The 13,062-nt window shown below is 37.0% G+C and overlaps 1 protein-coding gene and 1 long non-coding RNA gene across 4 annotated transcripts in view; one reads left to right on the top strand and one right to left on the bottom strand.

The window, feature by feature from the left end:
* Positions 1–13,062, top strand: part of LOC126237498 (uncharacterized) — a 105,060-nt gene that overhangs the window by 24,360 nt on the left and 67,638 nt on the right. The window lies entirely within an intron of this gene.
* The window catches only part of LOC126237496 (zinc finger protein 235-like), a 200,645-nt gene continuing 190,697 nt past the window's right edge, over positions 3,115–13,062 (bottom strand). For both annotated transcript variants that reach the window (XM_049947651.1, XM_049947649.1), the window contains exon 7: positions 3,115–4,983. In XM_049947651.1, the coding sequence (XP_049803608.1) occupies positions 3,857–4,983 (1,127 nt within the window). In that variant the 3' untranslated portion in view covers positions 3,115–3,856. The remainder of the gene's footprint in view (positions 4,984–13,062) is intronic.

Below are 13,062 nucleotides of genomic sequence, written 5' to 3' on the forward strand. Positions count from 1 at the left end.
GAACTTTCATATCAGAGCACACTCAGCTGCAGAGTGAAAGTCTCATTCTGGAAATTCATAAATAACAGTGGAATTGTTGTATGTAAATTTGCAAATAACAATGGGCTCATATATCTGCATGGAAATCAGTACTACAAAAGATGTAGGGGCAAAGTGTTCATTAATCCGGGTGGTACAGAAAAATAAACGATCAAACTACTAGCACATAAGGCAGAAAACAGGCAACAGTTTGAATAAGACGAACAACAACAAATAATGACAAGAGGGTTACATGGGCTAATGTAACAATGAAAATAATCAGTTTTGGACAATATAATGCGATTGGATTCGCACGTATTTGGTTCTCGCCACCCACCTGGCCCTAATTTATGTTAATTCCTTCCATCTCAGCATTTCTTCATAGTAACTATTCCATTTTTCACTCTATTTTAGTTTTCTACATATTTCATTTTCTAACCTGTCTATTTCTCGCCATCCCCCCTCCCACCTCTGTTACATACAGCTTTTCGTTCTTATTAACTTGTGCACGATGCTTTAGCAGTAACCTATGTCTTGCATTTTACCTCGTCCTCCACTTTTAAGCTCTCAGGTTTTCAAATCTCGTTTGGTGCAGTCCCCAACAATCAATGTTCCCTCTCATCCCATATGGTCAGTCTCCAGGGAGACACATAGTTAAGGTACATCTTTCCATCAACCTCTCCAGTCCTTTTCCTTCACGCTCTTAATTCCCCTTCAACTCTTCTGCTGGAAGAAGGAGCCACTGGCTCCAAAAGCTTGCATAAGTTAAATCTTTTTGTGTGTGTGTTCTCCTGCTGCTGCTTGGTAAGTGGATCTTTTTTAAAAAAATATTTGATTGTGTAATTCCTGATGAGATTGTGTCTAACAAAGATCTAGTAAAGGGACTCCTATAATTCTTCAAGGATACTGACTGACATTACAAGAATGGCAGGAAAAGATACTGCACAACACAGTAACCTTGTGTTGGTGTGAGCAACAGGGAGCTAAATTTGATGTTGTTTTGTCTCCCTGATCAAATAAAATCAATTCCCCACATGGACCTCTGGTACTTGCAAGCTTGCTCAATTAATGACCAGGTTTCAGTGGTTCTGATACAATGGCACAGACTGCAGTAGTGTCATTGAATCACTTGAAAAATCAGATCAGTATAATGTGCAAGGCTGATCATTATGAACTCAAATTGCATGGTTACCTTATAGTCTTTGAACTGAAAGTTAAGTCAGAATTTCTGTTGGTGACAATATGATGGTCAGTTGCACCAACAATGTCTATCTGCTATCTTCATTCAAGTTTGAATAATTGGCCAATTTTCAATTTTATATAGCTAGATAATATCTTAACACCTCAGATCAAATTCACCCAGTGGATTAATGAGGAGGGACAGTATGTCGGACAGACTGGATGTGGTTTTTAGGTGGTTTCCCAACCCGATTAGGTGAATACCAGGCTAGTACGTGTGTTACCTCAGTTACAAGACTCACAAACAGTTCAAAAATGTTTACACACTTTCACATGGAATAACACTAAACACTGATAGATGGGGTACAAAAATTCCATCATGGGAGGGGAGGAGGACCATGTGGCAACAGGAAGGGTATCTGACTACTCTCATCTCCAAAAATGTCAAATCATGATTAATATGTCAACCCTGTCAAGAAATGGGATGAGACCAGCAAAATAAGGAAGAAGAGATAATATTTGAAAAAAGCCATCCATTTTCATTGTTTAAATTATCTTTATGATCGAAATTATATTACATTTTATGGCACATATATACAACAAAGAACATCACAATATGGTTTTGTTATGTTGGTTCAAAATTCCAATGACTTCATTTGAAAGAAGAAAAGAACACTTACATTATAATGGACAATAATTTCTTATAAAATTGCTACACAGAAATTTGTGTATGCATGATGATTTCTGTTCATGGCTGCTTCCCATTTACAGTAAAATTTTTTGTGCTTTTACACCGCATCACATTCTTCTTCGGTAAAATACTTTATGTTTCAATCCCTCTTCAGGGATCTATTACGGGATGGTTCTGGTGTACCCTGAATGCTGAACACTTGAAAAACAATGGTATGTTCACTTACAAAAAAAGGCTGTTTTCCCACACTTTTTCGGAGAAGTGGAGTAATTGGCAAAAAATCTTCTGCTGCCATTGGTGCCCTGGTGAATACTAATAGGAGCTGGGGATTTTTATAAAAATGTTTCTGAGTATTTGTCCTGACTGTTGTTTATATTCCTCACACAGCATAGCCTACGTATTTACTTCCTTTGTAGCAGATAGCCACAACGGCCATAAGCCTGTAGCCATCATCTCTATCAATAATTCACTCATTCTTCTAGGTTTCAACTGCCACTCAGAGCTTCCTTTTACTTGTATTACTTTCTTTAGCTATAACTCTTATGTTATTAAAATCTATAACTCTGTCACACTCGTTTTGGTGCTGCTGTACTGCAGACTTTAACCTTTGTTGTAAATGTGCATGGCATTCATGCTCTTTAACATGTTACTTAAATATCTTCCCAGTTTTGCCTATATATTCTGTAAAGCAATCACATATCATTTACTCTACTCCTGTGATGTTGGAGCAATTACTGTTATACATTCTAAATATGAGAAAATCTTTTATTTTGTACTGACTGAAAAACTAACCCTTATGCCATCCTTATAGAGGATTGTCCCTAACTGGTTGATTACTCTATTAGCAACTTGTAACTTTACAGAATGTGAGGAAGCTTCTTCATTCATCTTGTTTATTGCTAATCCTCAAAATGTTGTATGGAAATGCCAGCTGCTAATGACAACAAAAGTGAGCAACATCGTGACAGTGTTCACAAAACTCTCATTTATGATTAAAATAAGCTGAATCACTTGCAGATTTTGACCAGCTCACATATATCCATAGCAATTTTGCCTCCAATGAACTCCACAGTATCTGCTACTGGAATGTCAGAAGAAAGGGCTTTCACATCAAAGCTCAGCAGGATGACAGTTGTGGATACCTTAACTATGGGTACTGTTTATAACAAATGGTTGGAATCCTTCGCAATATTAATAACAAATGTTCATGATCCCTCACAAAAGAGTTTTTTTTTTTTTTTTTTTTGACAAGATGATTTATTTCCCTGATAACTGACCTGCTAGAAAGCACATTGGAGAGTTAATCCTGTTCACAATAGGTCTCAGTGGACACCCTTCTTTGTCTATCTTTGGTAGCCCAAATATTTTTGGAGTGACAGATATTCAGGGCATTAGGAACTTGATAAGAGTGCTTACTAATATGTCTAGTCATAACACATTTTTCAATTTTCTTATGACCTTGCTTGTTCACAAACTGTTTCCAGAGCCTGTGTATCGCGAGCTCAAATGTCCATCAGGCATTTTTATAGAGCGTTTACAACAACAGGTATAAAGGAATTCTGGCTTCATGGCTGTCATCAAGGAAGTAAATATTACCAGCAAGCTAATTTGGTTGGATGAAAACAATTTAATTTTTTTTAACATCTCTGCCCCCTCCTCCTTTCCTTATCTGTATCAGTATTTGCCCAATAACGACTGCTCATCATTAGCAGCCTTAAGATTTTTGTATCCAATAACACGAATTCTTTGAAGAAGTGCAAGAAAACAGCCTTTTATAAGTGAACATGACACTGCCTTTTGACATGTTCTGCCATCTGGGGACATCAACAAGAGGGATCAAAAAGTTGAGTATTTAAAAATTTTGAAGAGGAGTATGGTGCATCCAACTACTCACAAGATTTTAACAGTGACAATGGCCACAAAATCCTTTTTCTTTGTCTTTTCCACATAATCAAAAGTATCAAAGTATCATCCATCACTGGAATGCAGTTTTAGTATATGCCTTTTTACACTACTTTGTTGTGTAAATAACATTCCACAATGAGTACAACTGAACTGTTTTCCACTGTGTTCTAAAATGTGCCTAGTCAGAGAGGATTTTGTTGCAAAATTCCTCTTACACATGTCACATGTGTATATTACATTTTCATTCCGAAGTTTATGCTTATACATGTGTCTATTGAAAGCAAATCTATGTTTAAATTCCCTGTTACATACAGAACAAAAGAAGCTTTCTCCGCCTGAATTATCATCATGTTTCATTTCTTTGTGCAACTTCATAAAATATTTAGAAGTAAAAGCTGAGCTGCAGTGTTCACACTTAAAATTCTTTTTCCTGGCAGAGTGCACCTTCTTCTTATGTTCTTTAACTTGATAATGTCCTCTAAACTTTGCAAAACACAAGTCACATTCATATCTCTTTTCCGAGTGAAATATTTTGTGACCATTTAATCTTGCTTGATTTGGAAACATAGCTCCACAGATATCACACATCCAAGGCTTTTCATTTGTGTGAATCGTTTTATGGAGTCCCAAGTGATATTCTGATACAGACCCTTGACCACAGATATCACAGCGATATGGCCACTGATTTGTATGTGTTAGTGCATGTGTTTTGAAAGAAAATTCATTGGTAAGGCGCAGTCCACAAATGCTACACTTCACGTATGTCTTACGAACATATGTTTTAATATGTCTTTTCAAAGCAGACACAGTACTATACTCCTTCTCACAAAAGCAGCATTTAAGTTTTGTTTTACTTGCCTCACTCCAAATGTGTTCATCAATACAAGAATGACTGATAAGTTGATAATACTCTGTCAGTACCACAAAGCATTTAGGACACTTGATGCTTGACAATTCTACAAAAGGACCCAAGCATTGTGGCTCTTGTTCGGAGTTGGATTCACTATTTATCTGACTTGGCTTTAAGTGAGGATCTATCTGCATAGACTCATAATATTCTGGTTCTCGAGCAAGGTTGGCTTCATTGTTTGTTTCTGCTGGTCTCAAGGATGGGTGTACACTTGCATTATACATAACTGAGTTTGGAGCATCTGGTTGCTTCAAGGTGGAATGTTGTGGTTCTGCATTACCTGTAAGACAAAGATTATTATTACAACCCAAGTCCACTGTCCTATTAAGACATTGTTTTATACATAAATGGAGACAAGACTTGTGCAGTCTTACTTAACACTTTCATATGATTATGCAAAAACATGTAAAAGCAATGAAAGAGGCACTGAACAAATCAAGGTGGGATTATGTGATCTGTTCTTATGCCACTATTATTTTTCTTGTACTATCATGTGATAGAATACAGCCATACTAGAATTTTAGCACAGACTTCCAAATACTGGGCCAGTGTTGTTAGAGAAGCCATATAAAGGCACATTTGCATGCCGAGCGTGAGTTTCCGCGGAAACGCGAAATATTAATTAAATAAATAATCAGTAACAAATAAATAAAGCCTATGGCACACAACTGCAGCGCTGTGTCGCTGATAAAACAAAAGCATAATTACGTTACTCTTATGTTTGATTAAGAAGAGAGAGCTCTGGTAGAAGTGGTGCGAGAAGCACGTATTTTATTTTATTGTCTGGCACACCGCCATATTTTCATGTTATAGAAGAATACTGCGAGTTGCAACCACACTAGGCACTCGATTCTGAAAAGAATTTGTATTTGTAAAAGTAAGTAGGATTATGAACTGTAGGCAATTTCATTGAATATATCTGATTTAACTAACTATGTAACTTTTTTATGTTCAGTAGACAATCACCTCTGTACGACGTATTGGCATGGCTGGCAAATCATTGTAATATTGAGATTAGATTATGAGTCCGTACCTACCGCAGCAGTCTTTGGAAACGATTTAATTACGAAGTCCGATTATTTCAGTTTTATTTCACGGTCAACTACGAGTAACATTGCCTTTACCAAATAGCCATTGTCAAGCGTCTGATTCCGAATAATTAAACGTCCACGTTCCAGATAAGGAAATATCAATTACAACCAATCACAATCATATACATCACAAATAGTGAATAATTGTAATATTTTATTTATTATATATTTTATTTTATATTGGCGACTGCGTGTCGGACTTGTTATTTTGTCATTTGTTACATTGTTCTTTTTGTTTCATGTGAAAAATCAACTTTCTGGACCTGGACGTGAATGTATGAGAGATAACAAAAATCTGAAGATATTTTCCAATTCTAAAGTTTTGCCGGAAGACGCAATGAAACTTCCAGCAAAATAAGGTAAGACGCAGCATCTTTGCATTAACAGGCTTGACCAGACATATAAATTCAGTGTATTAGCTTTTCAGTAAATTCTGTAGTGTTTCTTTCGCGCATAACAGTTTTCAGTAATAAATTCCATTCTCAGTACTTTTCCCTAAACAATAACGTATGCAACAATACCAATACACGAGTGTACAATATGGCCGACTTCTGTACGATATGATGTAACATGGCCAGCAACCATTACCAATAATCTCAAATTCAGTTTATATTTTTAAATTAACGGACAGCCATTGTTGCTACGAGCGATTCATGCTCAACTGCATCTTATTTTAAAATCAGTGTCAAATATTTTCTTGAAACATATATCACGTGTGGCATGGTAATAACTAGAAATCAATACGCAAAAATGGAACAGCAAAGACGTACTATTCAGACATCCGACTCGGACGAGAGACAAATGTTAGAAAATGACTTTATGACAGCAACCGGTAGTGACGATTTATCAAACATTGACGCAAGTGTTGACGGAAATTTTGACAATAGCCCGTCCACCACAAAAATTTCAGTCTCAGTCAGAGCCCATGTTAATGCATGACGTCACGTCTAATGACGCGGCGGGGGCACAGACCTTGCAAACGGTAAACATTGCCGACATGTTACAAATGTTAATGAAACAGAACGCGGAGAACATGGCAACCTCAAAGACACAAAATGACGAAATTAAATCTGACCTCATAGCACTCAAGACAGGTAATGACTATGTAAACGTGTGGAACTTATAGACGCCACACTGACCAAACAGATGAATGAACTCAGTACTAAATTTTCCCAGCTTAATATGAGACAAGAAAAAGACTACAACTGACGTAGCACTTTTACAGACACAAGTAAAAAACCTTAATGTCACGTGTGAAGTTCTTACTGAACAAATTCAAACATATCCTTTAGTGCACGACAACCTTGAAAGACGAATTACTGATGTGCAGAATAAATTTGACAATGTTGAACAACACCTGACTGACATCTTACAATCTGATGCCACAGCTCATTTTCAAAACATTAATAAAGAATTTCATGATTGGGTAGTGAACAAAGACAAACATTTTGATAGATGCTTACGTGAAAATTTACCAACAATTGTGCACGACTCCGTAGCGGAATACATGACTAATAACAAACAGCTGATCAGTGATGCAGTACAATCCGTCACTGCACCCATGAGAGAATTCACCGATCGACCACTGACTGAATGTAACGAAAATATCAGTCAAAATGCACAGTTCAGGAACCAAAATACATTCGAGTATGACACATACATACCGCACACGACAAACACACAAGAACAAAACACACCACGACTACAATACATACCACGATGTGCAAACACAAACACAAGCTATTATCATGGTAAACCACAGCAACATTATCGTAATTACTCGCCAGCTGAACATAGCAGTAATTACAGTGGAATAAATCCATATCACAATGCGAAGGAAGAAGAAAGCTTAATGAAACACAGGCAATTTCAGATTTTTATCCCAGAAAAACGAACCATTCATCCGGTGATTTTTCTTAAATCTTTTAGTAACGCATTTCCACGCACTTGGAGTGACCGGAAAAAGATTTCATATATTGTCGGTTACATCCAAGGCGATGCAGCTGTCTGGGCATACAGTCAAGCTGACGTATGTACCACGTACAGTGAGTTTGAGCGTGCTTTTCTGAACAAATTCTGGTCGCAATCCGTCCAGGAGCGACTCAGAAGACAAATTCTAGAACCTGAAATTTTTAACAGTAAAAATGGCAACTTACGCAGATATTTTGAAAAATACTTGAACATGGGACACTTTTTAGACGAACCAGTCGCAACACGCGATATACTCCGTGCGTTGAAGGCCAAATTGCCTTTCAACATTAAAGAAAAAACTCCTACATATCCCGGATGACGATTCAGATTATTTCTTAACAGCTTTAGATTCGGTTGACATGTTACTTGAAGATCAGCGCTTCGCGCGGCAAAACAGCAGCCACAATGTTTACACTAGTGGAATGCAAAACATGCAGGCTTGCCAACTCAATTCTGGCGCGCCCACAGTTGGATACGCGGTACAGCAAAAACAGCAAACTCACATGCCGTCTCAATACGGAAATCAAAATCAACACGCGTATTCCAATACAAACAATAGTTACAACAGTAATAACACTTCATCCGGCAATCCATACAAAAGGCACCGCGGTAATAACTACAACGGTAACAACGGATACAAAGGGAACGACAAAAGCACAAACAGAAATAGAAATAATAATAACTACGAGCCAAGACAGCGTCAAGGCTGGACTCGTAACGATCAGTACTTTCATTCAAACACTGCTTTACCACAGCAGCCACCAGGACAAAATTGGAGCATACCTTACGACCGACAGGTAAGTTATAATGCGCAACAGCAACAACAACCGCAAAAGTTTGGAGGTCACAATAGGCAATATCCGAATGTGAATATAATAGAAATGACACCTGATACACAACCTCAATCTGTGTCAGTACCTAGTACAAATGCTAATCCGACAAACTAGAAACAGTCACTTCTATGCCCCAGGTCGTGGCTGAAGAATTCTTGGGGGGCGACTTCAATGTTAATCAGTTATTTGACACCACACTTGAACAACAGAATAATGATATGCCGAATAACTCTAAACAAAAATTACCTGTTTTATTTATAAGATACAACCACAATAACAATATATCAGATGAACTTTTGCAAGACAGTACACAATGTCGTTCAAACACAAATGAAATTGTTTTAGCATCTACTACTGGTGTAGTAGGTGGGATTCCAACTACTATTATCCTAGATACAGGTGCAGCTGTGAGCGTTTTGTCTTTTAATTTCTATAAAAAGATGTGTGAATTGGAACCCGTGCCTGAGTTTCCTGCCCAAAACTGTAAAATAACTACTGCACTAGGTAATAAGTCATGTAGGGTTACGAAGCAAGTTTTTGTAAACATTAAAATAGGTAATGGAACCATACAATGGCCATTCCTGGTTGTACAAAACCTTGTGACAAATTGCATATTAGGAATAGATATTATGAGCGAGAAGGACTGCATTATAGACTTCTCCGAAGGTAAATGTATTTTAAAGGATAAAGGCAGTGTAATTATTATTGATTTGGACAGGAGAACTCTAAAGCATGACAAACACTGTACAGGGTACAAGGTTCAGTTAGTACTTGACAATGACATTCAAGACACACACACACACTCATCTGACACAGAGCTAATGGACTTGAAAACATTGCTTGATCATAAGATAAATGAAGCTACAGCTCTCAGTGCACATGAACGTATAAAACTACAGGAAGTGTTATCCAAATATTTACAAGTTTTTACCAAACGAATAGGTGTTATCAACACGTATGTGTACAAGATTGAAGTTAAGCCTCACAAGATCTTCTACCACAAGACATATAACGTACCGTTATCTCAACGACCTGCTGTGTGGCAAGAATTAAAACAAATGTTAGACTGGAAGGTCATTGAACCATCCACCTCACCTTACTGTAGTCCTCTACTTGTTGTCAAAAAATCAAATGGAAGCATTAGGTTAGTGTTAGACGCACGAGCAATTAATGAAATAATTTTACCAGTTCACATAAAACCCGAAAATTTAGAAGAGCAATTACAGAAATTTCTAGATGCAAAATATTTTTCCACAATAGATCTCGCTAATTCATTTTGGCAGGTGGGTATCACTCCTGATTCTCGGAAATATACTGCATTTATGTTCGGGGGGCGAACCTATCAGTTTTGTGTTCTACCTTTCGGACTGAATGTCAGTTCTGGGGTATTCATTACAGCCCTGGATACCGTGCTTGGCGACGATTTAGTTGAGACAGTCACACACTATGTAGATGATATACTGATAGCTACACAGTCTTGGAATGAACACGTTGACACACTTCAAAGAATTTTAGAAAAATTTGCACAAGCTGGAGTCACAGCCAATCTTAGAAAATCAAAGTTTGGTTGCTGTGAGATAAAATATTTAGGACATATCATTAATTCACAGGGCATACGTCCTGATCCCAGTAAATTAGATGCTATCAGAAACTTTCCTAGCCCTCGAACTAAAAAGCAGTTAAAATCATTCCTTGGGCTATGTTCATTTTTCAGACGTTTTTTGCCACAACCACTTTTGAACAGTAAACATCTGCTAAATCTACTCAGAAAGAATCAAGTTTGGATCTGGTCAGAACAGTGCCAGAATGACTTTAATACAATTAAACATGCCTTAGTGAATGCAAACTTATTGAGCCATCCAGATTTCAATTTAGATTTTTCTATGACTTGTGACGCTTCACGTACTGGTTTGGGATGTTGCTTATTTCAAGTTGTAAAGAATAAAGAAAAGGAACAGATAAGAATTATTGGGTTTGCGAGTCGTACTTTATCTGAATGTGAGCGTACATACTCCACTACTGAGTTAGAAACACTTTCCATAGTATGGGCATTCAAGAAATTCAATTATTATTTATTTGGAAAACATACAGTAACTTACACTGACCACCAGGCCCTGACATTTTTGTTAACTTGTAAACTTGTACATCCTAGACTATCACGATGGGCAGTTACACTTCAGAACTACTCTTTTGAAATTAAATACATAAGAGGTAAGGACAACACCATTGCAGACGCTTTGTCTAGACTTCCACAAGGTATGAATGATACCAACAGTGACTTGGAAAATGTAAATGACTACAGGATTCTCTTAATGCAAGATAAGCAGTATCACCAATATTATATTGATATGTGCAGAAACATGGCTGAATTACAAAAATCTGATCCTCACTGGTATAAGATAATAACATTACTGGTAGAAAAACACAATCATCCTTTGACTAAGTATTACAAGTTACACAATGATGTGTTATTTTATCGCCGACATCCAAATGCTACTAACTGGTGTGTATGCATTCCCAAAGAGTCTGAACGTAATCTGATTTGGCACACACACATAGTTTGGGGTCATTATGGGACGAAAAAGTGTTTAGCAAAGATCAGCACATACTGTTATTTTAGCAATATGAGAAGAAAAATTTACAGGGAACTGAAAACATGTGTCATATGTCAAAAATCAAAACCTCAGAATTTATCCACAAAAACAGATTTACATTCTATTTTACCCAGTAAACCCCTGGAAATTCTGTGTACTGACATCAGTGGACCGCATCCAGCAAGCTCTGGAGGCGTCAAATATATCTTAGCTTTTTACGATATATTTTCTAAACATGTAAAACTTTATGCTTTAAAATCCGCCACTGCAAGTGCTATAATACGAAGATTCTCAAGTGATTACCTGACGCACGTGGGAAAACCTAAAGCAATTCTGTCAGATAATGCAGCATACTACTCTGGGTACAAATGGAGAAATTTCTTGAAGGACAATAACATTAAAAGTATATTTATTTCGAGGTTTAGTCCACAATGTAACGCGACTGAGAGACTTTTCCGAGAATTAAACCGATTCATGAGGACCTATATTTCATCAAAACATACTAATTGGGTGTCCTACCTAAGTCTTTTCGAAGACGTACACAATAACTTAAATATTTACGATACAAATTACACACCTAACGAGATCATGTTCAATTGCAAACAGAACGATCAGTGGATAGAACCATTACCTAAGTTGTCAGACAAGGAAATCACACCAGAACAGAAAATAAAAGAAGTTTTGACTACGCTGACACATCACGCACAGATACGAAACAAACATCACAGAAACACAATAAAAAGAAAACAAAAATTCGAGGTAGGAATGCTTGTACTACTTCGTACTCATCATAAATCTGTAGCACTAAAGCGACGCAACGCTAAGTGGCGTCTGCTACATGAAGGACCTTATATAATTATTAACATACCGCATCCTGGTGCGTATCTGTTACAACATCGTAGAACTAACAAAATTATTGGGCTATACGCACACCGAGATCTTAGAGCATTTCATGCGGAATAATGTCAAAGTCATACCCATCAAAACATTGCTAAGCAACTCGAAAAACTCTGTTGCTACAACACAGATAATAAGTAGTATAGAAATTTTCATTTCAGCGGTTCCAGTGACGCAGTTGAAGGCAGAAGAACTCTTCTTTCAGCGCGCGCCACCACCTGGAAGACGGAATATTAAAATAAAATTTATGTTTACGTAGCAGTGAATGATATATTAATTTTTCACGAAACATTTGTTACTGTAGGTACCACTGACTTGGTATGACACCTGACGAACCGACAGACGTCATCTGTGAAGCGATCTTTTACTACGAAAAATAGATTAGACGCACATCTCTCAACACGAAAAGCATCTATCAGTAGTCAAGGCCACACAGACACTATACACACACGCACAAAACGCGAGGAATCGAACAGTTTTCCGTCTCTTATTATTTTGAATATTTATTGAGTAGTGAAAATGCCTGGTCTTGCCTACTGATGTAATGAATGTTGTGTCTAACCAATCTTAATTTCAGATGACATCATAAAATAAACATCGATAAAATTCCAGCAAAACCGATAAAGAGGACGTCAATATCTGCAATTCATGTAATCAAATGTGACACAATGTAATAACCCATAGCTATGTAATGATGATGTAAACATGTTTATGTGCAACTGAATTATGTTTATGCTAAGAAAATATGTGACGTGTATATGTACGATTACTCATGTTTATTTTTCTTTCAATGATGTATAATGTAACTGTTACTATGTAAAAAAAATTGGAACAAAACGAGTGCCAAAAAGACATTGCATAGTGAACCACTGTTCACGGACATTAACGAACATTACTAACTCTGCAACCACGCAGAAACCTATGTGAAAGAAACGGTTAATGCCATTCATTATGCATCGTACCTATGTAAACG

This window comes from Schistocerca nitens, chromosome 2 (assembly GCF_023898315.1).
Source record: "Schistocerca nitens isolate TAMUIC-IGC-003100 chromosome 2, iqSchNite1.1, whole genome shotgun sequence".
NCBI lineage: Eukaryota > Metazoa > Arthropoda > Insecta > Orthoptera > Acrididae > Schistocerca > Schistocerca nitens.